Source organism: Saccopteryx leptura, chromosome 4, assembly GCF_036850995.1.
Source record: "Saccopteryx leptura isolate mSacLep1 chromosome 4, mSacLep1_pri_phased_curated, whole genome shotgun sequence".
In the NCBI taxonomy this organism is placed as follows: domain Eukaryota; kingdom Metazoa; phylum Chordata; class Mammalia; order Chiroptera; family Emballonuridae; genus Saccopteryx; species Saccopteryx leptura.
In genome coordinates this window covers 193,166,704-193,194,390 of record NC_089506.1, presented here as the reverse complement: position 1 = coordinate 193,194,390, position 27,687 = coordinate 193,166,704, and the positions used below count along the sequence as shown (strand labels likewise).

The 27,687-nt window shown below is 49.1% G+C and overlaps 1 protein-coding gene across 2 annotated transcripts; it reads right to left on the bottom strand.

Moving 5' to 3' along the window:
- Window positions 1-906: 906 nt before the first annotated feature.
- On the bottom strand, window positions 907-27,687 carry NCF1 (neutrophil cytosolic factor 1). Of its 2 annotated transcripts, XM_066379959.1 has the most exons (12): window positions 27,457-27,687; window positions 26,219-26,302; window positions 12,357-12,437; window positions 8,817-8,892; window positions 8,503-8,668; window positions 7,395-7,453; window positions 6,124-6,246; window positions 5,553-5,660; window positions 4,622-4,739; window positions 2,792-2,899; window positions 2,101-2,246; window positions 907-2,003 (listed from the first exon to the last, which is right to left on the bottom strand). In XM_066379959.1, exons 2-12 carry the CDS (start codon window positions 26,243-26,245, stop codon window positions 1,882-1,884), a joined length of 1,134 nt encoding a protein of 377 aa, XP_066236056.1. In that variant the 5' UTR covers window positions 26,246-26,302; window positions 27,457-27,687; the 3' UTR covers window positions 907-1,881. The 2 variants fall into 2 exon arrangements, with proteins under 2 accessions (XP_066236056.1, XP_066236055.1); XM_066379958.1 differs by lacking the exon at window positions 26,219-26,302 and having other exon boundaries at window positions 27,461-27,686.

The following is a 27,687-nucleotide window of genomic DNA, read 5'->3' as shown; positions in this document are numbered from 1 at the left end:
GGGCCAGGACAGCTCCACCACTGTCACTCATGTGACTGGGAAACACAACTGAATGAGTGGGTGGTTTTCAGCAGTCATGGTGATGCGGTGTCTGCGAACGGGAGCACTTTGGAGTGCTGTGGCCATAGAGATAGGGAAGGCCCAGCCCAGAAGCTGGAGCCTGGATTTGGTGGGTTGCTGTCAGTTCCCAGGGCATAGGTGGCCTGCATCTGTCCCAAGGCCCTGTATTCCTATCCAGGGTGGGCAGAGGAGAGAGCTGCTTACTTCTCCCAACACAGGGATTGGAAGTGGAAGTGGGCAGCTGCGGAGGGCTTGGACGCTGTTGTTCCACATCACACCCCCTCCTCTGACCGTCCCTCAACCAGGGCACTGCCCACCAGGACTGACGCACAGATCATGAGCTCTGCGGGCCAGGATAATGTAGTGGGTCCAGTAGGGCTTTGGAATCAGAAAAAAGAAAGCCTGGATCCACCTCCCAGCTCTGCCACCTACTTGCCCTATTTTTACCTAAGCTTTGGTTTCCTCATCCATAAAGCACCTCCCCGACAGGTCTGTTTCCAGAACCAGAGACAATGTAAGGAGCCCAGCACTATGCTAGGACTTAGGAAACCTGGCTGCACAGATAGATAGTGCACGCAGGACTAACTCAGACCCCGGCACCTGCTGCAGGCCCACAGGCGGCTTCCCGTCAGCTTCCCTGTGCCTGGCAGAGGCCTGCGGGAGTGCCCTCCTGACCTCGGCACACCCGCCAGGCCACCAAGGCCTCCACGCCAGCATGCTGTGGTGGGGCCAGCACAACACCTGCAGGGAACCGGAAATGCAGAAAAACGTGGGGAAAAGGACTTTACCTTGAAAAAGAAATGAAACTAAAAGTTTTGAAAATAAGTATTTTATCTTATACTGTATTTAATTTCTTAAAGTTAAAATTGCATCTGAACAAGCAAAAAAGGTTGGAGTGGCCTGTGGTTAAGCTTTGCCTGACAGTTCTTGATACTGGATTTTTCCAGCAAACGGGTCTGCAAAAAGCAACAGGATCTAAGGGCCCAGTGCTTTTCTCAAGGCCTCTCTCAATGGTCTGATGGTCAGTTTTTCTCTTGAGAAGGTCTGTCCCCTTGCCCATCTTCTCTGGTCTCTAAGGGAGCCAGCTTTGCCTGTTTTCAGGCAGCCATTTCCCCAGAGGAGGAGTTCCTCCTCATGCCCCCATGACCTTCGTGACAAGCTGAATCTTTTGCAAGATTTGCAGCTCCAATGTGCACCTTAGAGTGTGCGTTTTGGGAAAGACCCACCAGTAAAGCCTTTGAGTCATGGGCTGGCAGTAATGGGTTGGGGGGTGAGTGGTTAGGTTCTGTTCATCTGAATATTTGTTTTCTGGTGGCACAGCCTCCTAGCGGAGCAGGCTCTCAGTAAATAATCAGAGGTGCCTCCTCCCTATACCTAAATTACAGTTTTATCTATTTTTTGTCAACTAATGTGCGCACACAAAGCCATGCATTGCTCTGACTGCCCTGTGTCCATCCCTTGTTTAAGACTGTTCTGCCAGAGTTTGAGCAAGCAGGTTCTGACCAAAACGGCCAGCGGGGCCAGGAGTTCCTCTTGCATTTGTTTGGCCTTGTGCAAACTTGATCTTGGCCAAGGCAAGGGCAGTATGCAACCGGACCTCGGCTCTTGCAACTTCCCCCCACCAGCAGAGCTCACAGCCTTTCCTAATTATAGCACAGCACCCCCGGCATCTCTACGGAGCCTCTGTCCACTCCAAGCAACATTTATTGAGGGCGGGTAACTAAGCATTCGGGCCTCAGGGGCTTTAATTACAAATATACAGGCATCCGGGCGGGAGGGAACGGAGGGGCCAGAGCGCCACGGAGGGGCGGCGGCCGGGCCTCAAGCAGAGGGCGTCAGCTTCCGCTTGGTGCTCTCGCTGCAGCGGTGCAGGATGAGGTCCGTGCTGGGCCGCGGGGGCACCGCCGGCTGCGGCTTCGAGCGGTCCGTCTGCGGCTCTTCTTCTGCGGGCAGACCGCGCGGCCGTGTAAGAGGCCCCGCCTCCAGCCCGCGTCCCCAGTCCCGGCTCCCCGCCCCGCCTCAGGCCAGCCCCGCACTCACTCAACATGCTCCCTGCGCTCTGCGGCCCCGGCCGCCCCTGGCGGCGGCGCTGCTGCAAAAAGCGGACGCTGTTGCGCCGGTAGGTGTCCTGGCTGAGGCGCTTTCGCGATCGCTGGTGGATGCTGTGCGCGTTGCGGATGGACGACCTGGGCCCGGCGGGACAGGGACGTTGGTCATCGAACGGCCGCGTCCCTGGCCGCACGGACTCGCATGGGCACCCCTGGGGTCCAACCACTGACCCGATGGAGTGGGGAGAGACCGGGGGAGGTGGGGAAGGGGAGATCCGCCACAGCTTGGATGCGGCTGCCCTTCACCGACGCGGACCCTTGCAGTGCCGCACAGCCCAGGTCCATTCCCACGCCCCTCACCAGCTTTCAGCCGGCCCCTCCCCAGGAAGCCCTCCGGACTGCACAGACCTCACGGACCATCCCCAAAGACTCTGGGCATCAGCGCCTCCACCGCCACCTCACACCTGCTTTTCTAGTCCCCCTCCCCATCCCGCCCGGGTGTCAGCGCCGTGGCGCGGGGGAGGGGGGGTATGTCCAGACTCTTGACCTGGTGAGGGTGCTGCCTTCTAGGCAGGTTCGGAGCCCTTACCCCCTGCTGCAATCCTGCCAACTCAGGACCGACAAGGGGAACCGTGGTACACCTTCCTCAGCCCTGCCCAGTCCCCCCAGCCCCGAGGACTCACCTGCGGGGCGGCGCCCCACGGCTCTTGATCTGGCGTTGGGCCTGGCCTATGTCTTGCCCTGCCTTCTGCAGGTACATGGACGGGAAGTAGCCCGTGACATCGTCTTTCCTGCAACACAGAAGCCCGGGCAGTGGGAAGGTCAGGGCTCCCTCTAGACAGTTGGCTTCAAGGCAGCTGGGAGGGTGCAAACACGGAACTGGCCAACACCAGACCCTGCCCCTCTGGGCCTCAGTTTCCTCATCTGTGCAACACAGGGCTTACAAGCTGTGACATTGGGAAGGGGAAGAAATTAGCAGATCCAAATCTCCCCAGGGACGTGCATTTGCTATAAAACTTCTGCAATATTGTATTTGTTAGTTTTTCTTTTATGATGATTGCCTTTGTATACTAAGAAAACTTTTCCCAACTCCACTTACCAAGTTCTCCTATGCTTTCTTCCAAAACCTTTTAAGTTTGGTTTTTGTGCTTGGTAAATAAAATCTGTGATCCAAGCCTGACCTATGGTGGCCCAGGGGATAAAGCATGGACCTGAAACACTGAGGTCACAGTTCAAAACCCTCGGCTTGCCTGGTCAAAGCACTTATGGGAGTTGATGCTTCCTGCTCCTCCCCCACTTCTCTCTCTCTCTCTCTTACTCTTTCTCTTTCCCCTAAAATGAGTACATTTTTAAAATTTTAAACACAAAACAAAAACAAAAACCCTGTGATCCATCCCATATGGTGTGAGGTACAGGGGTCTAGGTTTGTTTTTTTCCATATGGATACCCAGTTCCAGCACCATTTGTCGAAAAAAATTTTTTACCCCATTCTCACTATTATATTTGGGAGTGAAAAAACTTTACATGATCCAAACTTCGCTCAGTAAAACTAATTCTTCTTGGTTTGGGGAAGAATCACAAGCAGATTCTCAGGGGTACATAATAGAAGTTAAGTAAGTCTGGGTCTAAAAAATTGAGAAACAGCATCTCAAAGCCTCCAGCCTGAGGCCGTGCTGAGGACGGTGTTGTGTCCATGAGTCCGCTGGAGTCATGGGCTGGCCCTGCTAACCCAAGGCTCTGAAAGCATGTACAAGAACCTGGGGAGACCCGGTGGCTCTCCTTTCCCCAGAACTGGAGGGAAAATTAGGATGGAATTGCAGTGAAATATTTAAAAGGAAAAGAGATAGTGGGTCTGATCTACCAGCTATCAAACATGACAATTACTACAAAACTTAGTTGTGTTGCTGGAGAAGGGATAACTGATGGACTGGTCAGAGCAAGTGACCCCAAATTATAAAGGAAAAATGTGGCCCTGGCCAGCTGGCTAAGTGGTTAGAGTATGTCCAGCGTATGGACATTCCAGGTTCCATTCCCAGTCAGGACACACAGGAGAAGCAATCATCTGCTTCTCTCCCTGTCCCTCTCCCGTTCTCTCCCTCTTCTCCCACAGCAGTCACTCAGTTGGTTCCAGCATCACGCCTGGGCTCTGAGGATAGCTTATTGGTCTGAGAGCATCAGCCTCAGGCACTAAAAATAGCTTGATTGAGCATCGGCCCCAGACAGGGGTTGCCAGGTGAATCCCAGTTAGGGTACATGTGGGAGTTTGTCTCACTATCTTCCCTCACTTGGAAAAAAGAAAGAAAAAAAAGTGATGAGGACACAGTACAAGTTACATGTAGGGTGGGATTATCATTCATCTACCATAATGGAAACTGAGCTCAGAGAGAAGCTGTAGCTTACCCAGTGTCACAAAGCCCAGTTAGTACCAACTCAGCACCAAGTCAGCCATGAGCCCGATCAGGCCCTGTCCCGGGCCTGGACGGATGCAGTGGGTGGGAGGGATGCTCTCCTACCTGATGACCCACCAGCCGTCCAAGAGCTTATGAATGACTTCAATGGTTTCGCCCTCCTTGAGGGAGATTTCATCCTCTAATATAGAAGTGTAGGCTTTGATGGTGACGTAGGGTTCACCTGGTCCACAGTGAGAGGGAGAAGCATGGTGTGAGGCTCTGCCCAGCACAGGACTCAGCACCCCTCCTCTCCTCTCTGGCCCTGGGCTTCCTCCAGCTGGTCTTTCTTGGTCCCCTTCTGCAGGTTTCTCCCAGACACTTATCTGGGCATCCTGGAGATCTGCCCTGTCTACCCTCTCCACCCAGGAGAGTTTGCCCACTCCCACCCACCACAATCCACACCAGCGGCCAGGAGCTCCCATGACTTCAAGCCCTGGTCAGGCACCTACATAGAGGAGTGGCTCTGAAGTTGGCTCCAGCCATTGGAGGCCTTTGGGACTGCAGGCCCAGTTTACACACATTTTCCCGTTTTTCAAAGAGGAGCAATGAGTCCACATAAAATTGTGAAATCTCTCCATTTTAAAATATAGGTAACCAATTCTAATTTTTTTTTTCAAACTCCACAAGGGCCCCATCCAGCCCAGGGGCTGCCAGTTTTTCCCTCTAGTCAGCAATGATACTCCCTCCTACAGGCAGCCCTCCTTCCTGAGGAGGGCTCACTAGGAATACTCACCATTCAGCTTCCCACTGAACCTGGCCCCAGCCTTCTTCCATCCAGTATCCCAGGCTGACCTCATCACCTCTATTCCTCCTCCTGGTTGGTTCCCTGCCCTGCCCACCTTCTACCAAAGCCCCAATCCAAGCTGTGGGGTCTCAGCCCTGACTCTCTTTCTGTCCAGTCTCCATCACGCCCAACCCCAAAGGAGTCACTTCTGGTTCAATATTCCCAGGCCCCTCCCACACCCCCATGGCCGTGGAGGATAGGGGGTACCACCTGCATAGTTGGGCTCTGGGTCCTCTGGCTCATCGGGACTGTCCAGGGGCTCCAGGTAGGAGGCTGGGACCCAGCCTCGCTTTGTCTTCATTTGGCAGAACCACCAGCCTGTGCCCGGGGTGTGAGGCAGAATTAAGGTTGGGCCTGGCAGCCTCCCTCAGCCATCAAAGTGGCGAGGACACTCTGACAGACACACAGACATCCAACGCTCAAATTCAGAAATGTAACTTTCACCACACTTCACACCCAAATACACACACACACACGCGCGCGGCCACAGAATCACAGCTTGGAACTATCCTCACACACATGATGAGAATTCGGCCTGCCCACCCGGATATGAGCCCCGGAGGTGCACAGTGAACCCTGCACTATGTGTGCAGATATCCACAGCCGCCCAGGGCGCACACTCAGAGAGAGGGTGACCTGCAGTGTGAGGAGGACAGTCAGGGCCCCAGGGCCAGGCGGGAAAGAGGCCCAAGGCTGCTTGAGGGGCAGAGCCTTGGTAGGGGCTTGTGGCCATGGGCACAAGCAGCAGGGGACGGAGGTCCAGGCAGGGCAGGAGGCTGACCGCTCTCGCTCTTCTCCACGACATCCACCACATCGCCCGTGGCCAGAGCCATCTCAGAGTCCGAGCTCTTTCCATAGTCAGCGATGGCCCGGTACGTCTGCAGGATGATGGGGCCCGTGATGTCTGGGCAGAGGGAAGACAGGGTGAGTGGATGTGGTAGGCATGGCCACCTCTTCCTGGCTCTCTTTGTGGTCCCCTGTGGAGGCCACCAAAACTGGCACTGGCATTCCATCCCCACCCTGCTCCTGGCATGCTGCAGGTGGATGAACCCTGCAGACTGAGAAACGGCAGCCCTGCATTTAGCGAGCACCTAGCGTGTTACAGACGCTAGTCGCACACTTCACCTGTGCTCCCTTTCTCATTTGATGAGGTAGCAAGCAGTCCCCCTTAATTTTAATGTGCACAGAAATCACCCAGGGCTCAAGCTGAAATGAGTGTCTGATCACATAGGTCTGTGGTGAGACCAGAGAGTCTGCATTTTCAACCAGCCCCCAGGTGACGCTGCTGCTGTCGCCGTGTTACAGGCTGAACTGTGCCCCGCCCCCATCCCAAATTCATACACCGAAGCCTTTATCCCCAGTACTCTCGAATCTATTGTATTTGTAGAACCTTTAAGGGAGTGATGAAGGTTAAGCAAGATCATAAAGATGGAGCCCTGACCCAGTAGGACCGGTGTCCTTATTATAAGAAAAGGGGGAGACACCAGGGCTGAGTGTGCACAGAGGAGAGGCCGTGTGAGGATGCAGCAAGAAGGGAGCCGTGTGAGGATGCAGCAAGAAGGGAGCCATCTGCCGAGGGGAGGGGCCTCAGCAGAAACCAACTCTCAAACCCTGATCTCAGACTTCCAGGCTCCAGAACTTGGAGAAATAAATATTTGTTCTTCAAGCTGCCCAGCCTGTGGTACTGTTATGGCAGCCAGAGTTGGATGAGACACTTCTGTGTCACCCCTGAAGGCCACCTTTGCCTCCAAAGCCGCCCAGGGCGCACACTCAGAGAGAGGGTGACCTGCAGTGTGGGGAGGACAGTCAGGGCCCAGTCAAGATCCCGCAGCATCTGTGCTGGGCTCTGTAGCCTCGGAGGCAAGGCGAATGCCTGCATTTCTACAGAACTCCCTTCGCTGACCAGTGAGGCCCAAAGATCCCGTTCGTGTAGCCATCAACACTCTTCACATCTGCTCTCACCCCCTGCTCTTTTCCCTGTACCTCCCCAGCTCAGGTCCCTGATCATGTCCCCTTAGGGTGGCCCGCACTGGCTGCCGCCAGCCCCCTCACCTGCAGCAGCGTTAGTCTTGCCATCCTTGGACACCAGATATGTCTCTGGCTTTTTCACCCTACAGGAGAGAACAATCTGGGTTAGACACCCAGCTCCCCACGGGGGAGTGGGATGCTCTGGTGGACCTACAGAGCTTCCACAAGTGAAAGGAGTGTGGGAATTGGGGGCCTCTGCAGAGAGAAGGTAGCGACTGGACTGGCCAGAAAGGGCACTGGGGATTACGGGTGGCTGTTTGGCCAGCCTGAGGCGGGGATCCCACGGAGAAGGCACCAGCTGACACAGCCAGCAAGAGCCTCCTGAGTCAGCCCGATAGAGACACACTGGGTCTGGGAAGGGCTCCTGTCAGTTCCTGGACCAGCTCCCTTCTTCTGGAGCCCAGAAAGAGCAGCCAGTGGGAAGTGGGCACCCCCAGCCCTGGATGGAGCTACCCTTCCCTGCAGGGCTGTGTTCAGGGCTCAGTAAGCACTGGAGCAGTGGTCTATGGCAGCCCTGTCCCCCAGTCTCCCTCCATACTCAGTGACCAGAGAGGGTCAGAGACAGGGACATTGCCAATCTGTTCCTCTGAGATCTCACTCAGCCTCTCAGATCATTTCCGTGCAGGACCCAGAGGACAGGAGACCCCTGGGGCAGGGGCAGGGGCAGAGGCAGGGACAGGCAGAGAATGAGGTGACAAAAGGGAGCCAGGGGCCTGAGATGTGTTTAGCAGAGGCCACCGACCTCACACATCATCGCACTTCACCATGTGTACGCGCTCTCTATAGCATCCGGGACTGCACCTGGCCCACACCACCCTATCATATGTGAGTAAACTGCTTTCAGAGGCTTTCAAATCCACCCCCACCCCAGTGCCTCTGGGAGCTGTGAGGCTCAGTGGGGTCTAAGTGGAGACTTGGAAAGGATGCTGAGTGGTTGCAGATCACACAGGGCAGAGTTGGAATCTCGCCTCCTTCTCTTTCTGGCTGTGTGACTTTGGCAAGTCTTTTTCCCTCGCTGAGCTTCAGCCTCCTCATCTGTAACGTGAGGAAAGTCCTGTCCCCGTCTAGGGTGGGGTTCAGCACTCCATATCCTCTCCCACCTGCCTCAGAACAAGACAAGGAGGCCACTCACTGGCTGTCCGTGGGGAGCTTGAGGTCATCGGGGCGCACCTTGAAGAAGTCAAGGAGGTGTGGGCAGCGGGAGATCTTGACCGGCAGGCCCATCAGCGTGTTGTAGTACTCAGTGAGCGTGCCCTGGCGGCTCTCGGCTGTCCGCTGCCCGTCAAACCACCTCGGTGCTGACCAGATCAAGGAGGGGCACCAGAGAACCAGTGAGCACGTTCTCAAGGTCAAGTCCAAGAAGGGGTGGGGAAGGAGGGGACAGCTTGGAGGGCAGATGAGGGGAGCCAGGACAGGTGACCCCACCCATGTGACTCAGGCCCTCACCTGGCAGATGGGGGATGATCCTGTTCTCTGGGTTGATGTCCCCCGCCTCTATAGGAAACATTTCCTTTAAGGTTTTCTAGACAGAAAAGAAGATGTGGAGAAATACGTATCTTTTCATTACAACACTGTAAAAGCACAACATTGGAAACAACCTAAATACCCTTCTGATCGCTCGGGCTACAAACTTCCGCCGGCGTCCTCACTTCCTCTCTCTCTCTCCTCTCCCACCTCATACTCCACCACCAGCAAATCCTTTCGCTTCTACTCCAAATACTTATCCAGAATCTGACCTTTCTCACTACCCCCACTGCCAGCACCCTGGTCAGAGCTTCCACCAGTCCTGGATTTTACAATCTATGTCACTCCCCCCTTCCACCCTTGCCTGTCCTCAATCCAACTTCCAAAAGGATCCTCTTAAAACCTAAATTGACCTGGCCAGCTGGTAGCACAGTGGATAGAGCATCAACCCGGGACACCGAGGACCCAGGTTTGAAACCCTGAGGTCACCGGCTTGAGCGTGGACTCATCCAGCTTTAGCGCGGGCTCATTCTCATCCGGCTTTAGCACGGGATCATAGACACGATCCCGTTGTCACTGGCTTGAGTCCAATGTCGCTGGCTTGACCAAGGGGTCACTGGCTAGGCTTGAGTCCCCCACCCCCTCATCATGGCACATATGAGAAGCAATCAATGAACAAGTATAGCGCTACAACTACATGTTGATGCTTCTCATCTCTCTCCCTTCCTGTCTGTCTGTCTTGTCCCTCCCCTCTCTATCTCTTGCTCATTCTTTCTCTCTCTCTCTTTCTCCCTCTCACATGCATGCACACTAAAAATAAAAACAAACCTTAATTATATTCTGTCCCTCCCCTGCTCAGAACATTCTCTGCCTGTCCCTCACTCAGAGTGAAAGTCAAAGGCCTCATGCTGGTCCTCATGCTGGTGCACTAGACCTGGGCCTGCCCACCTCACTCATCCCTTCTGCCACCATTTTCCCCCTTGTTCACTCTGCCCTAACCAACCTTGAATACTCCAGGCCCACTCCTGCCCCAGGGCCTTTGCACTTGCTATTCCCATTCCTCCCCTACATATATCAATGGCACTCTCTTTTTCTCTTTCCCCTTCTTTAAGTCTTTGCTCAGATATCATTGCCTCAGTAAAGTCTTATCCTTGACAATAGCCCTCCTGCCCCACCCAGGCCTCCCCTTCCCCTTCCCCACTTTATTTTTCTACCTAGTTTTATTTATTTATTTATTTATTTATTTATTTATTTATTTATTTATTTTTCTGTGTAAAAACATTTATTTGTACTAATTTTTTTTTTGTATTTTTCTGAAGTTGGAAACGGGGAGGCAGTCAAACAGACTCCCGCATGTGCCCGACCGGGATCCACCCGGCACGCCCACCAGGGGGTGATGCTCCGCCCATCTGGGGCATTGCTCTGTTGCAACCAGAGCCATTCTAGCGCCTGAGGCAGAGGCCATAGAGCCATCCTCAGCACCTGGGCCAACTTTGCTCCAATGGAGCCTTGGCTGCGGGAGGGGAAGAGAGAGACAGAGAGGAAAGAGAGGGGGAGGGGTAGAGAAGCAGATGGGCACTTCTCCTGTGTGCCCTGGCCAGGAATCGAACTCGGGACTCCTGCATGCCAGGCCGACGCTCTACCACTGAGCCAATCGGCCAGGGCCTCTCTCCCTAGTTTTAATGATCATCTAACAGACTATACAAATTACTCATTTTTTGATCCGTTATCCTGACTCCTCCACTAAAACTTAAGGTCTACAAGGTCAGGCAAGGATTTACATCTGTTGTTTATACCCTCGTCACCTTCAGCAGTGCTTCCTGTTCACCAAATAGAGCATGCCTGGCACTTAATAGATGCTCAATAAATATTTGTTGAATGAATGAATCCACCAATTAATAAAAGGGGATAATCCTACAGTGGAATAACCCAGAACCCTTTAAAGAGGTGAGATGGAGCCACACACCTATCAGCAAGGGCAGGTCTCAAAAACATAGCCTAGTGATGGCAATGAGACAGAGAAGGAAGCCAGTGGCATACTGATGGCTTTTATCTAGACTATAGAAGATGCACTCAACAGTACTGCATATTGTTCTAGAGCTGTGTGTGTGTTGTGTGTGTGTGTGTGTGTGTGTGTGTGTGTGCGTGTATGTGCAGTCACCCAGGGTAGGAGCTGGGACGAAGTATGGGATGAAGGAAGCCTTCCACTTCCTTTGTAACATTTTATTTTTCTTATCTTAAAAAACCCTTGAAACAAACAACAAAGTGACAGCAGTTGTGATGCCAGGTGCTGGGTGTGTGGGACTGGTTAGTCATCTTTGCATTTATCTGCATTTCGCTTTAAATTTTTCTCACAAGAGAAATGCAGGAAGCCACACAGTCCAGGACTCCCGCCTAGTTAAGGAGGACCCTCCATGTGGAATGGGCTCCTGAGGGACCCATCTGGCTTTTGTGTACCCTCCATTTGCCGGACCTGTCTCAGACTAGGCCCAGGCCGCTGAGCTCTGCACACCATGACCCTCCAGGAAACACCCCCAATTCTGTCCAACCACTCGCTGGTGTGGGGGCCCTCTGAGATTTGCTCGTGTAAAACATGGTGGCAGCAGGCACCCACAAAGGACCCGGTGTCTTGGGTGTTGGGATTATCAGCCCTCCTTCTGACCCACCAGCAGTCCTCATCAGGCCATGGACCAGGAGTGAAGGTGCCAGCTCCTGGGATGACAACACTGGTAATGACACTGGCCAGGCTGTCTGCCGCCGGGGACAGAGCAAATGTGTCCCTGACGAATGCCCCCTTGAATTTGTGTTGAATGGGTATAGAGTTTCTGTATGGGAAAATGAAAACACTTTGGAGACGGATGATCATGATTGTCGCACGACATTGTGAATGGACTTAATGCCACTGAGTTGTACACTTAAAATGGTTAAAATGGTAAATTTATGTTACGCATATTTTACCACAATTAAAAATATATTAAGAGGCCCTGGCCAGTTGGCTCAGCGGTAGAGCGTCAGCCCAGTGTGTGTAAGTCCGGGGTTCGATTGCCAACCAGGGCACACAGGAGCAAACATCTGCTTCTCCACCCCTCCCCCTCTCCTTCCTCTCTGTCTCTCTCTTCCCCTCCTGCAGCCAAGGCTCCATTGGAGCAAAGTTGGCCTGGGCGCTGAGGATGGCTCCATGGCCTCCACCTTAAGTGCTAGAATGGCTCTGGTTGCAACGGAGCAATGCCCCAGATGGGCAGAGCATTGCCCCCTGGTGGGCATGCCGGGTGGATTCCAGTCAGGCACATGGGGAGTCTGCGTTTGCCTCCCTACTTCTCACTTCAGAAAAATACAAAAATAAATAAATAAAATGTAAACTTCTTAAAGTTTAAAAGATGCCCCCTTAATTGTGGGCTGGTAGGGGCAGATTCTAGGTTCCTCAGCTCCCAGCCAGCACCTGGGTTGCTCTCCTCCCCAAAAGGCTGAGCTGGGACCAGGCGTGGTGTCCCCTCCGTGACCCCCTGCCCATCAGGCACTTACATGGAACTCATAGATCTCGGTGAACCGCCGGTAGACCACCTTCTCAGACAGGTCCTGCCACTTCACAAGGAACATGTATACCTGGGGGTGGGAGGGCCTAGTTCAGCTTCCAACAGGGCCTTGCTATGCACCTGGGAAGCCCCCCACCCCTTGGTGGTGGCCTAAGGAACTGGGGGTGGAGCCCTCTTTGGAGCAACCTGGGCCACAGAAAGGTCACCGACTTCATGCCACTCTCCAGCTTTGGGACCCAAGACAAGATGATCAGCTTCTCATAGTAACTCAAATTCCTCAGCTGTTATTGGAGATAAAAGCAGAACCTCACCTTAGGTTCTGACAGAGTTACAGGAGATAAGATACAGAAAAGGCTGGGCCCTAACAATACAAGAACTCAGTAAGGTATTGTGTGGTTCCATGTATACAGAATGTCCAGAATAAACAAGTCTATAAAGACAGAAAGAAGATTAGTGATTGCCAGGTAGTGGGATGGCTGGGTGTGTGTGTGGGGGGAGATGGGGGGAAGAATGAGGAATAACCACTAACAGGTGTAGGGGTACTTTGGGGGTGATGAACATCTTCTAAAATTGATTGTCATAACGATGTGCAACTCTGTGAATATACTAAAAACCATTAAATTGCCTGACCTGTGGTGGCGCAGCAGATAAAGCATCAACCAGGAATACTGAGGTCGCTGGTTCGAATCCCTGGGTTTGCCTGGTCAAGGCACATATGGGAGTTGATGCTTCCAGCTCCTCCCCCCTTCTCTCTCTCTTTCTCTGTCTTCCCTCTCTGAAATGAATTTAAAAAAAATTTTTTAAAAAAACATTGAATTGTACACTTTATCTAGGTGTACTGTATGGTATAGGAATTATATGTATCTCAATAAAGCCATTATTTTTTTAAAAAATTAAAAAGACCTCGGTAAAGAAAAATAAACCTACAAAAATAGCTAGGAGAATACCAATCAGCCACAAGAAAGAACAAATTGCTGATAGATGCAGCCACATGGATGACTCCCCAAAGCATTGGTTAGAGAAGCGGAACACTGAGAGCTCCACACTGTAGGATTCCATACCCGGATGTTCTACAGCAGGTGCACTGATGTCAGGTGGAAGCCAATCAGAACAACGGTTGCTTCTGGGGGTAGGAGAGGGATGACTGGGGCACGAGGGAACGTTTGGGAGTGACGACAATGCTTTATATATTGAAGAGAGTTTGGGTTACACGGGGACATGCACTGTCACAACTCAGCAAATGTGTCACTAAGATGTATGGAGTTCATTTTAGGTAAGTTTTACATTAAAAAAATAAAACTACAAAGGAATACAGAACTCTAGCCTATGCAAGCTGAAGTATATAAGGCAAAGTATACTGATTTTTGCAATTTTGCTTTAAATTGCAACAAAAATTAGGCCTGACCTGTAGTGGTGCAGTGGATAAAGTGTCGACCTGGAAAGCTGAGGTCACCGGTTCAAAACCCTAGACTTACCCAGTCAAGGCACATATGGGAGTTGATGCTTCCTGCTCCTCCCCCATTGTGTCTTCTCTCTCTCTTTCTCTCTCTCTCTCTCTCTCTCTCAAGTGGTAAATAAAATCTTTAAAAATTTTTCTAAACTGCAACAAAAATTAAATAGATGTGTGATTAAACAAGTATAGGAAAATGTTAATGGTAGATAAAGTCTAGGTAGTGGGTTATGAGTGCTTGGTTTTTTGGAAGGTGGTTGTTTTTATTTCATTTCATTTGTAAAATTCTTTAAACTTTGTGGGAGGGGAAAAGAGAGAGAGAAAGAAGAGGGGGAAGGGTGGAGAAGCAGATGGGCGCTTCTCCTGTGTGCCCTGGCCGGGAATTGAACCTGGGACTTCCACATGCTGGGCCGACACTCTACCACTGAGCCAAGTGGCCAGGGCTATTTTTTATTTTTAGAGATAGAGAGAGAGAGAGAGACAGGAAGGGAGGGAGGGAGGAGAGAGAAGCATCAGCCTTAGCTGGGTAGCTCAGTTGGTTGGAGCATTCTCCGGAAGAGCACTGGGTTTAAAAAATTTCAGAATAAAATCTTAGAGAATAAAAAGAATAGCTACCAGTGGATACAAGGTTTCTTTGGGGATGATAAAAATGTTCTAAAAATTTGATTACAGTGATAGTTGTTCAACTTGGCAAATATACCAAAAATCATCTTACACTTTAAATGGGTGACCTATTTGGTATGTAAATTATGTCAGTGAAGCTGTTTAAAAGGAAGAAGTATATGATGAACTTCAGGCAGCTTTTGGAATAAACTACAGATAATTCTAATGTTCATGATTAGTCCTGAGTGTCCTAATTCAGATATCAGACCAGGGTGGGTCAACAAACATTTTCTGTAAAGGGCCAGATACTAAATACTTCAGGCTTTGCAGGCTCTTTGGTTTCTGTGGCAACTACCCAACCCTGTCATTTTAGTACAAAAGCAAACATAAACAATATGTAAATAAATAAGTATAGAAAAAATATCATAATAACTAGGAAAGCCCTAAAAAGGAAGAGTATGTGGGAAACTGTCCCTATCAGATATTAAAACAGACTATAAAACTTTTATAATTGAAAGTGTGCTTGACACTCGTTAGGAAAGTTATTCTTTAAAAAAAAAACCAGAAAACAACCTTGACTGGGTAGCTCAGCTAGTTAGAGCATGGTCCCAATGTACCAAGGTTGAGGGTTCAATCTCTGGTAAGGGCACATACAAGACTTAACCAAAAAGCCTGACCCATGGTGGCACAGACAGAGCATCAACCTGGGATGCTGAAGTCCCTGGTTCAAAACCCTAAGGTGGCCCTGGCCAGTTGGCTCAGCGGTAGAGCGTCGGCCCGGCGTGCAGGAGTCCCGGGTTCGATTCCCAGCCAGGGCACACAGGAGAGGCGCCCATTTGCTTCTCCACCCCTCCCCCTCTCCTTCCTCTCTGTCTCTCTCTTCCCCTCCCACAGCCGAGGCTCCATTGAAGCAAAGATGGCCCGGGCGCTGGGGACGGCTCTGTGGCCTCTGCCTCAGGCGCTAGAATGGCTCTGGACGCAACAGAGCAATGCCCCAGAGGGGCAAAGCATCGCCCCCTGGTGGGCATGCCGGGTGGATCCCGGTCGGGCGCATGCGGGAGTCTGTCTGATTGCCTCCCTGTTTCCAGCTTCGGAAAAATGAAAAAAAAACAAAACAAACCCTAAGGTCGCCAGCAAGGATGCGGACTAATCTGCTTGAGCGCAGGCTTGCCAGCTTGAGCGTGACAGGGTTGCTGGCTTGAGCACCAGATCATCGACATGATCCCAAGGTCGCTGGCTTGAGCTCAGTGTTACTGTCTTGAGCCCAAGGTCACTGGCTTGAGCAAGAGGTCACTGGTCAAGGCACATGTGAGAAGCAATCAATGAACAACTAAAGTGACACAACTATGAGTTGATGCTTCTCTCTCAAACTTTTTTTTTAATGTTTATTTTATTGATTTTGCGGGAGGGGAAAAGAGACGTGCAAAATTTTTAAAGATTTTATTTACCATTTGAGAGAGAGAGAGAGAGAAGACACAATGGGGGAGGAAGCATCAACTCCCATATGTGCCTTGACTGGGTAAGTCTAGGGTTTTGAACCGGTGACCTCAGCTTTCTAGGTCAACACTTTATCCACTGCACCACCACAGGTCAGGCCTAATTTTCATTGCAATTTAAAGCAAAGAGACAAAAGGGGAGAGAGAGAGAGACTGGGACACCAATCTGTTGCTGTCTGTGCCCTGACCAGGGATCAAACCAGTAACTTCTGCTCTTCCAGACAATGCTCCAACCAATTGAGCTATCCAGCTAAGGCTGATGTTTCTCTCTCCTCCCTCCCTTCCTTCCTGTCTCTCTCCTCTCTCTAAAAATAAAAATAAATAAATAAATAAATAAATAATAGCCCTGGCCACTTGGCTCAGTGGTAGAGTGTCAGCCCAGCATGCGGAAGTCCCAGGTTCAATTCCTGGCCAGGGCACAGAGGAGAAGCGTCCATCTCCTTCTCTACCCTTCCCCCTCTCCTTTCTCTCTATCTCTCTTCCCCTCCTGCAGCCAAGGCTCCTTTGGGCCCTGAGGACGGCTCCATAGCCTCTGCCTCAGGCACTAGAATGGCTCCGGTTGCAACGGAGCAACGCCCCAGATGAGCAGAGCATCGCCCCCTAGTGGGCTTGCTCGGTGGATCTCAGTCAGGCGCATGCGGGAGTCTGTCTCTCTGCCTCCCTACTTCTCACTTCAGAAAAATACAAAAAAATAAAAAAATAATAGTAATAATAATAATAAATAAACCAATGACTGCATAAATAAATGGAACAACAGATCAATGTTTTTTTCTCTTTCTCCCTATCTCCCTCCCTTCCTCTCTCTCTAAAATCAATAATAATAATAATTTTAAAACCTCAGAAAACAAGTACCAGTAAGGATATGGAGAAATTAAAACCTATGTCCACTGTTGGTGCAAATGTAAAATGAGGCAGCAGCTATAAAAGACAGCATGGGAATTCCTTAAACAATTAAACATATACCATATAACCCAGCAATTCCTCTTCTAGATATACATCCAAAAGAATTGAAAGCAGGTTCTTGAAGAACACACCCATGCTCATAGCAGCATTATTCACAATAGCTGAAAGGTGGAAGCATCTCAAGTGTCCTTCAACAGTTGGCCGGATAAACAAAATGTGGTATATGCATACAATGGAATGTATCCAGCCTTCAAAAGGAAGGGAATTCTGACAATGTGGATGAACCTCGAAAACATGCTAAGTGAAATAAAGCAGACCCAAAAGGATACAGGCAAATTCATAGAGACAGAAAGTGAAATGGTGGTCATCAGGGAGGGAGGAATGGGGAGTCAGTGTTTAACCCGCACGGAGCTCAGTGTGTGGTGATGAACAAGGTCTGCAGATGGGTGGTGGTGGTGGTGGATGCACAACAATGTGAATGTGCTTAATTCCACTGAACTTACACTTGAAAATGGTGGAGATGGTAAATTTTATTGTGTATATATTTTATCACAATAACTTTTTTAAAAAAAAAACAGAAATGAGCCTGACCAGGCGGTGGCACAGTGGATGGAGCATCGATCTGGAATGCTGAGGTCCCGGGTTTGAAATCTGGAGGTTGCTGGCTTGAGTGCAGGCTCATTTGGCTTTAACACAGGGTCGCCTGCTTCAGCATGGGATCGTGACCCCATGGTCGCTGGCTTGAAGCCTAAGGTTGCTGGCTTGAGCCCAAGGCTGCTGACTTGAACAAGAGGCTACTGGCTCAGCTGGAGATAATCCTCCCCCTCCCCCCATCAAGGCACGTATGGGAACCAATCAGCGAACAGCTAAAGTGCAGCAGCTATGAGTTGATGCTTCTCAACTCTCTTCCTTTTGGTCTCTCTCTCTCACTCTCAAATAAAAAAATTTTAATTTAACTTTAAAATAAAAAATAAAAAAAACAGCAGTGTGGTACTATGAACAAAAAACAGTAGTACAAAATAGAAAGTCTAGAAACAGACCAAGTACATACGGAAATTTAGGATATGATGAAAGTGCCACTCCAAACCACAGAAGTAAAAGTGGATTTTTTAAAAAATTGGTGTTGAAACAACTGACCAGTCTTTTCAGAAAGGGTAAAACTGGGGTCATTTTTCACACCACACAGCAGAAATAAAGTTCAAGTAGATCAGAGATGTAAGTGTAAAAACTGAAACCACATACGTGCAAGCAAAAATGCCCTAACACTGAAACCAGCTGGCCCGGGGGGAACAAAGACTGAAACCAGACCATAATAGTTTTTTTCTCTCTAGTATGTTCTACCGTTCTTCAGCAGATAACACCAGCTGCCTCCCAGTGCTCCAGAGACCACCAGTCAGTCCTAGCCGGATCAAACCGGTCCCAGCGGCTTGAGCAGGCACAGTAAGCAGTCAGATGGCCCTCACCTGACCTCTAGAGCACAGCAGAACCAAGTTCCCAGAATTCAAGTAACAGATGTGCCCTTGTTTGCCATCCAGAACTCTTTTTAAAAACTTGAATTTATTAGGGTGATATTGATTAATAACATTATACAGGTTTCAGGTGTACAATTCTATAACACATCACCTGTATACTGCATGGTGTGTTCACCACCCCAAGTCAGGTCTCCTTCCATCACCATTTATTTCTCTTTACCCTCCTCCTCCACCTCCCCCACCCCTCTCCCTCTGGTAATCACCACACTGTTGTCTGTGTTCCATGAGTTATTTTTTTTGTTTAATCCTTTCACCTTTTTCACTCAACCTACCACCCCCCATCCCCTCTAACAGCTGTCAGTCTGTCCTCCATGTCTGTGAGTCTGTTTCTATTTTGTTTGTTAGTTTATTTTGTTCTTTAGATTCCACATATAAGTGAAATCATATGGTGCCATCAGCAACCCTTGAAGAAACTCAAGGCCCACCAGTCAGGAAGATCAGGTACCTCGACTAAATATGGACACATATAGGACTAAGCAATCAAACTCTGCCAGATTGAACTGACCTTCTTCTGTCGTGCCATCTTTCACACTCCTTCCCATAAATGGCTTAGTTCTAAGACTATTCATTCAGACCCGTGAATTAGAATGAATGAATGAATATGCATAGCCCCTCCTCACCTTAATTCTTTAAATTTGCTTCAAATCTTTATTTGAGGAGACTGATTTGGGCTTTCTCCTGGTCTCCTCATCTAGCTACCTCAGTAATAAAAACCCCTTTTCTGTGTGAAAAACTTGTTGTTTCAGAATCTGTTCTTTCTGTGTGTGATGGGGCAAACGACCCAACTTTGGTCGATAACACAAGAAGGAAACACTGGTATATGGGACACTCTAACTGACTCAAAACCAAAAGGCAGTGACAGATTGCTGTTTCAAATACTTTAAATTCTTTCAAATGTTGTGTATATAACCATAAGCAAAGCCAAAACAAATGATGAACTAGGAGAAAATATTCACAATACATATCACAGATAAAGGGTTAATATTTCTAATACATGAAAAACTTTTTAAACATTTTTAAAATTTATTGATTGATTTTAGCAAGCAAACTTGACTCGAAGGAACTGAGCTAAAGCCAGCCCTATAGATTGGTTTTAGAGAAAGAGGAAGGAGCAGAGAGAGAGAGAGAGAGAGAGAGACAGATCAATTTGTTGCTCTACTTGTTCATGCATTCATTGCTTGATTCTTGTATGTGTTCTGACAAGGGCTCAAACCCACATCCTGGCATATCAGGATGATGCTCTACTGAGCTACCTGGCCATGGCATAAAGAACTTTTAGTTTTGGGGTTTATTTTTATTGATTTGAGAGAGAGAGAGAGAGAGAGAGATGAAAACATCAATCTGTTCCTGTATGTGTCCTGACCAGGGATCGAACCAGCAACCTCTGTGCTTCAGGACGATGCTCTAACAAACAGCTATCTGGCTAAGGCATAAAGAGCTTTTAAATTTGAAGAAAAAAGGACAAAAAATCTGAAAGAAAAATCAGCAAAACGCATGAACAAATAGTTCATGACACACATGTGTATATATGTAACCCTTAAATATATAAAGAGGTGTTCAGCTTTACTCATAATAACATCAATGCAGGATGGTTAGGTAATTCTAAATTAGTGAAAATCTAAATGGTTGTTTGAAGAAACAATGGCATAGTCACACAATGAAATAATTAAAGATGTAAAAAAAAAAAAAAAAAGACTTGGCCCTGGCCAGTTAGCTCAGTGGTAGAGTGTCAGCCTAGCTGTCCCAGGTTCAATTCCCAGTCAGGGCACACAGAGAAGTGACCATCTGCTTCTCCACTCCTCCCCCCCATCCCACAGCCATGGCTCAATCAATTCAAGCAAGTTGACCCCGGGCACTGCGATGGCTCTATGGCCTCTACCTCAGGCACTAAAAACAGCTCAGTTGCAGAACAACAAAGCAACACCCCAGATGGGCAGAGCATTGTTTCATAGGGGGCTTGCCAGATGGATCCCATTAAGATACACACAGTAGTCTGTCTCTCTGACCCCCCTACTCTCACTTAATTAAAAAAAAAAGACTCAGTGAATTAATTTGGAGGGAGAAACTCCAGGATGTCATAGAAAAATAAAAAATAGAACATATACTGTCACCTTGTTTGTTATCTACGTGTAGTACAGAGAAATAATAAGCCCTGACCAGATAGCATGGTTGGTCAGAGTGTTATCCCGAAACACAAAGGGAGCAGGTTCAGTCAGGTCAGGGCACATACAGAAACAGATCAGTGTCTCTATCTCTTTCTCTCTTCTTCTTTCTAAAAATCAATCAATAATTTTTTTAATTTAAAAAAAGAAAACATTCATATATATATATACACACACACACTTATTTTTGTAAAATGAAATATAGAAAAGATGAACCAGAATGAGTCTTTGAGAACATATTTTTATAAAGTTTTTAAAAAATTTTTTAATTTATTTTAATTTTTTTTTACAGAGACAGAGAGAGAGAGAGAGAGAGAGAGAGGGATAGATAGGGACAGACAGACAGGAATGAAGAGAGATGAGAAGCATCAATCATTAGTTTTTCATTGCAACACCTTAGTTGTTCATTGATTGCTTTCCCATATGTGCCTTGACCGGGGGGCTACTGCAGACGGAGTAACCCCTTGCTCGAGCCAGCGACCTTGGGTCCAAGCTGGTGAGCTTTTGCTCAAACCAGATGAGCCCGCGCTCAAGCTGGCGACCTCGGGGTCTCGAACCTGGGTCCTCCGCATCCCAGTCTGACACTCTATCCACTACGCCACTGCCTGGTCAGGCTTTTATAAAGTTTTGATGTCTGATCACATGTGACTATTTTACATATTTCAAAATTAAATTAAATCAACACGGAGGGGCTTCAGTTCAAGACACACTGTAGGAAGACCCTGAGCAACCTCCTCCCAGGAGCACATTGAATTTACACTTACAGACAAAGCAATCTCCCCTGAGGAAGAACTCAAGACCTACTAAACAGCTTTTGCACAGCAAACACAGAGCACACAGGAGCCCAGGAGACAGGTAGGTGGGCACCCCATCCAACACATGACCAGTGGTGGAATTCATCTGGTTCGCACTGGATCTGCAGAACCAATTCCTAATTTTTTATTGAGTTTAGCAAACCAGTTATTAAAATAGCACTTGTAATCAGAATTCTCTCTAAGGTGGGTGCCTGGGCAGCCACCCAATGTGGAAATCACAAATTTACATGCCTTACTCTTTTTTTTTTTTTTGTATTTTTCTGAAGTTGGAAACGGGGAGGCAGTCAGACAGACTCCCGCATGCGCCCGACCAGGATTCACCTGGCATGCCCACCAGGGGGCGATGCTCTGCCCATCTAGGGCCTTGCTCTGCCGCAATCAGAGCCATTCTAGCGCCTGAGGCAGAGGCCACAGAGCCATCCTCAGTGCCTGGGCCATCTTTGCTCCAATGGAGCCTTGGCTGTGGGAGGGGAAGAGAGAGACAGAGAGGAAGGAGAGGGGGAGAGGTGGAGAAGCAGATGGGCGCTTCTCCTGTGTCCCCTGGCCGGGAATCGAAGCCGGGACTCCTGCACGCCAGGCCGATGCTTTACCACTGAGCCAACCGGCCAGGGCCTGCCTTACTCTTTTTTAACGTTCATCTGCACAACACTGTATTCTAAACATCCATGGTAATGTTCATTCCATCCATATGTGAAAAAAATTGCAAGTGAGGATGCTGATCAAGAAGCAATATGGCGGACCTGGCCAGTTTGCTCAGTGGTAGAACATAGGCCTGGCATGTGAATGCCCTGGGTTCAATTCCTTGATCAGGGCACACAGGAGAAGCAACCATCTGCTTCTCCACCGCTCTCCTTTCTCTCTCTCCTTCCTTGTCTCTCTCTCTTCCCCTCCCACAGACATGGCTCAATTGGTTCAAGTGAGTTGGCCTCAGGTGCTGAAGATGGCTCCCTGGTATTAAAAAAATAAAATAGCCCTGGCCGGTTGGCTCAGCAGTGGAGCGTCGGCCTGGCGTGCGGGGGACCCGGGTTTGATTCCCGGCCAGGGCACACAGGAGAAGCGCCCATTTGCTTCTCCACCCCTCCGCCACGCTTTCTTCTCTGTCTCTCTCTTCCCCTCCCACAGCCATGGCTCCATTGGAGCAAAGATGGCCCCGGGCGCTGGGGATGGCTCTGTGGCCTCTGCCTCAGGCGCTAGAGTGGCTCTGGTCGCAACATGGCGACGCCCAGGATGGGCAGAGCATCACCCCCTGGTGGGCAGAGCATCGCCCCTGGTGGGCGTGCCGGGTGGATCCCGGTCGGGCGCATGCGGGAGTCTGTCTGACTGTCTCTCCCTGTTTCCAGCTTCAGAAAAATAAAAAAAAATAAAATAAATAAATAAATAAATAAATAAATAAATAAAATGGCTTAGCTGCTGAGCAACAGAGCAACGGCCCCAGATGGGCAGAGCATCACCCCCTAGTGGGCTTGTCAGGTGGATCCCAGTCAGGGTGCATGTGGTAGTCTGTCTGTCTGCCTCCTCTCCTCTCACTAAAAAATAAAATAAAATTTAAAAAAAGAAGCAATATGAAAATATCTTAAGTAACAGTTTTAATGTTTTTTCAGGTATTATTTAATATTTTTTCATTAATATTTCTGAACTTTCTTATAATCTAGTTTTGTGTACCTCTTTTATTGTTCTTATTTAAGCATTAAATGCATGAAATAATAAACTACCTTTTGGTATATCATTTTTTTATACTTAAAATGGTCATGAGGGCAGAGAACTGGTTGTTAAATTATTTGAATTCCACCACTGCACATGGCCTTGTACTCACCTGCCCTGGGGCACAGCTTAAAAACAGTGGTTTATTTTGGTTTTTGTTTTGTTTTGTTTTTTTTAGTGAGAGAGAGACAGATGAGAAACATCAATTCTTTGTTGTGGCTCCTTAGTTGTTCATTGATTGCTTTCTTATACGTGCCTTGACCAGGGTGCTTCAGCTGAGCCAGTGACCCCTTGCTCAAACTAGCAACCTTGAGCCCAAGCCAGCAACCTTTGGGTTCATGCCAGCAATGACTATGATCCCATGGTCAAGCTGGCGAGCCCAAATTCAAGCCAAATGAGCCAGTGCTCAAGCTGGTGACCTCAGGGTTTTGAACCTGAGTTCTCTGTGTCCTAGGCTGATGCTCTATCCACTGCATCACCGCCTGGTCAGGCTTAAAAACACTGTTTAAAGGACACCTTAGCTATACAGGAAAGAAATCTACTTACTAACCCTAGAGCCTTTGCCAAGTGGGTGGGGAACTGGAGGAATTCTCTCTGGGGTTGAAGAGCACAGAGCATGACTGTGCCCCACTTCCTGATCCAGGTGCTCTAGCTGCAGGCCAACGACGTCCAAGTGCACCCCAGGCCCAAAGCAGCAGTGTCGCCTGTTCCCAGGACTCTCTGCAGCCTGCCATCTCCAGCCCCAGGTTCCAGGCAGCCTGTCGGGGTGGCCCTGCCCGCTTGCCTCCAGGACTCTCCGCAGCTTTGCACCTGCCCTAGCTACACTTCTGTCCAGGGATGGCTTGTGCCCTGGACTTGCTGGAGACCATGCCCACTCCAGCAACAGTCCCTGGGCTCACACTGCTCCAGCTTCAGCTCCAGGACCTTGTTTAGCTTGCCCCTGGGGTGGGGGGGCCTAACTGAAGCCTACTCCAACTCCGACTCCTATCTGCTTGCCTACCTGTCCTGGCACAGCTTGCCCCAGTGACTTCCCTTGGCCCTGGGCTCATTGCAGCTACAGCTCCCAGCCCCAATGAAGCTTGCCCCCAGGACTCCCTGAGGTCCCCGAATGCTCCAGCCCCAGGTTTCAGCTCCAGCTGGCTTGCCAAAAACACCTGGCACATGCAGTCTACAAAGGGATAGCTCCTACACAAGGTCATGCTTTCAAGACCAGGAGAGATTGCTCTTTTACCTCATTCATAAAAACAAACACAGAGAGACAGCCAGAATGAGTAGCAGACAGAGAATTATGTTTCAAATTAAAGACCAAGACAAAAACCCCAGGAAAAGAACTAAATGAAACGGAGACAAGCAATCTATCAGAGGAAGAGCTCAAAACACTGGTTCTAAGGACGCTCAATGATTCGGGAGAAGAACAGATGAACTCAGTGAATAATTTAACAAAGAGATGGAAGCCACAAAAACAAACCAGTCAGAAATGAAGAATACAATAACTGACATGAAGAATATATTAGGAAAGATCCACATCAACTTAATTGATGCCGAAGAATGAGTTAGCACGCTGGAAGACAAGGAAGTGGAAATCACCAATTCAAAACAGCACAAAGAATAAAGAATTTTTTAAAAAGTGAGACTAGTTTAAGGGACCTCTGGGATATCATCAAGCATGCTATTTGAATCATAGGAATCCCAGCAGGAGAAGAGGGAGAGAGAGAAAAAACAGAAAACCCTATTTAAAGAAATAATGACTGAAAAATTCCCCACCCTGGTGAAGGAAACAGACATCCAAGTCCAGGAAGCTCAGAGAGTCCTAAACAAGACAAATCCAAAGAGACACCCCACCAAGACACATCATAATTAAAATGCCAAAAGTTAAATCGATAAGAATTTTTTTAATCTTCAAAGTTGGAAACAAGAAACAACATTACTTATGTATCAAATGGATAGCAACCATATTCAAGAAAAATTAAAAAGAAAAAATCCAAGTAACTTTTAGCTACAATACTTTCACTCCTCTTCATCTGAAGATAAAAGGACCAAAAGAACTGCAAAGAAAACTTAGAATTGACTTAACAGGTTTGTAGGTTTATCGTTAATAGTGCTGTGGGTGTAGTAATTCTGAAATAAGGTTATGTGTATTGCAGAATTGAGCAAAGGAGTAAATAAACAGATGTTGTTGGGAGGCAGGCTTTTCACGGGGAGAGAAAGAAGCTACAAATGTAAAATGGTGAAAAGCAAGAATGATATGAAATGGTTCTTTTCTCGTCTGTCCTCTGGTTTCTGTGATGGCACCTCAGTGGCAGTGAGCACACTTAGCTTCCAGATCTTGGGTTCTTTTTTTTTTTTTTTTTGTATTTTTCTGAAGCTGGAAACGGGGAGGCAGTCAGACAGACTCCCACATACGCCCGACTGGGATCCACCCGGCACGCCCACCAGGGGGTGATGCTCTGCCCCTCTGGGGCATTGCTCTGTTGCAACCAGAGCCATTCTAGCACGTGAGGCAGAGGCCATGGAGCTATCCTTAGCACCCGGGCCAACTTTGCTCCAATGGAGCCTTGGCTGTGGGAGGGGAAGAGAGAGACAGAGAGGAAGGAGAGGGGGAGGGGTGGAGAAGCAGATGGGCGCTTCTCCTGTGTGCCCTGGCTGGGAATCGAACCCAGCACTTCCGCACGCCAGGCCAACGCTCTACCACTAAGCCAACGGGCCAGGGCCAGATCTTGAGTTCTAATATCACTCCGCACTAAAGAGTCAGGGGTCCTCAGCAAAATGGCTGAGTCCGGGGTGGGGGGGCTGGGAGAGTAAACCTGGACCATCTCGTACCAGATGTAAGAATGTGCTCAGGGAATGGCAGGCACAGGAGCCAGCCTGAAGGAGCTCCCACTGGCCAAATCTGGGACCATCTGAGCATCCAAGTAAGTTATGATAGCAATGGATTATAACCCATTGAATCAAGTCAGAATCCATGGATCCATATTGACAGGTCAATAAGGGAGAAGAAAAGGCCTTAGAGTAAAATGTTAAATAATAAATGCAGAAGGAATGATAGACTTTTAAAATCACTCTCTAGCATTCATTATAGTAATTTGATTCGGGTAAGAACCATCAAGGATTATAAGGAACAAGATATTCACATAACTTCAAATAATCCCCCACAGGTCAGTTACTTATTACAAAGGGGAAAACAGTAACCTGACAGTAGAGAAAGTTGGAGGACATGTCCAGGACTTGGTAATCAAAGCTGTCATCACCAATATGGGAACAGGTCACAGTCTCCTGCACCTGGCAGGATCAACGAGAAGAGCATAGCATCACTTCTGGGGTATTCCTGCCCTCTCTGCACAACCTGCAGTGAATGAAGTAGCAGAGGAAACCAAAGCGAGAGATATTCTATAAAATAACTGGCCCCATCTCTTCAGAATGTCAAAGTAGAGAAGACAGAGAAAGACAAGACTGAACTAGTTGAAGGCAGGCTAACGAGACAACTAAAATGTCACCGGTGGTCTTGGACTGGCTCCAGGACCTGAATGAAATACCCATACTACAGAGGACACGTAGGACAAGGGGTCAAATCTGTTCATGTCTGTGGGTTGGATAATTGTTTTTATCAATGTTAATTTCCTGATTTTGACACATTTGCAATGTGATTTTATGAGAGAATGTCACTGATTTTAAGAAATACACACCAGAGTATTTAGAGGTTAAGAAACAACCTCTCCAACTTACTCTCAAACGTTTCATAAAATTTATACTCAGAGAGAAGGGGTGAGGGAGGGAAGGAGGGAGGGAAGAAGGAAGGAGTGGGTAGAGACAGAGAGAGGGAAAGAGAGAGAGAGAGAAAAGAGAACAGAGATCCTCCCTGGCCTTTCTTTGGGTTTGGGAGGACCCTGTGGTGGGGTGCCAGGTCTGGGCAGCCACTTCCTTAGCTCCCCAGAGGCGGGAGGGGTTACTTTTTGGACCTTCAGGTAACTGACCCCAGGGGCGTCTGGAAGGACAGAGGACTCACTGGCCTCCCGCCCTCCTTTCCTTCCGGAGGATCACTCCCTAAACGCTGGGATGATCAGGGAGGGCTGCCCGGAGGAGCAAGTCCCGGATTGTAAGCTTGACTGGCTGGCTGCCAAGAAGGGTTCAGGGAGCCGAGAAGGAACTCTTGGGTGGGGCAGGAGAACCACGAATGAGGTGGGCTAGCCAGCCAGGGCGACAGGGCGCGCGTCTTTTTAAGGGGCCCACGTTCACTGAGGACCCAGACAGGCAGACTGAGGACCAGAGAAGGGGAGCCCTTTGTCCACGATCTCGCGCTTCCACCCTCAGGTGCCCAGAGCACCTGTGTTTCAGGCGGTGGCCCTGGGGGCGGCGCGGGGACCGCGCTATGTGGCGCCCGCGCACCTGCCCCGGGTTGCCCCGGCGCGCCGGCCAAGCGCTCCCACTACTCACGTAGTGCTGGCTGGGGACGAAGCGCTTCTCGAAGCCCAGAAGGGCGATTTGGCGGATGAAGATGTCCCCCATGGCGGGGCTGCGCGCGGCCTCACTTCTCCGGGTGCCCCCCCGAATTGGGCCTTAAATGGGCTCGAAAGAGGAAGTCGCTGCTGTCGCGGCCAGGCTAGTGGCAGGAGGGTGCAGAAAGAGCTTCCTTCTTCTTTCAGTTTCTGGGACTCCCTAGG

Bases quoted from the DNA above. Each gene is read 5' to 3' on its own strand.
- NCF1 (XM_066379958.1), bottom strand. From the start codon at position 27,532: ATGGGGGACATCTTCATCCGCCAAATCGCCCTTCTGGGCTTCGAGAAG. The intron at 12,438-27,460 runs GTGAGTAGTGGG...TCCCACCCCCAG, and splicing joins TCGTCCCCAGCCAGCACTAC to GTATACATGTTCCTTGTGAA. The intron at 2,004-2,100 runs GTGAGTGCGGGG...GTCTGCCCGCAG, and splicing joins GAGCGCAGGGAGCATGTTGA to AAGAAGAGCCGCAGACGGAC.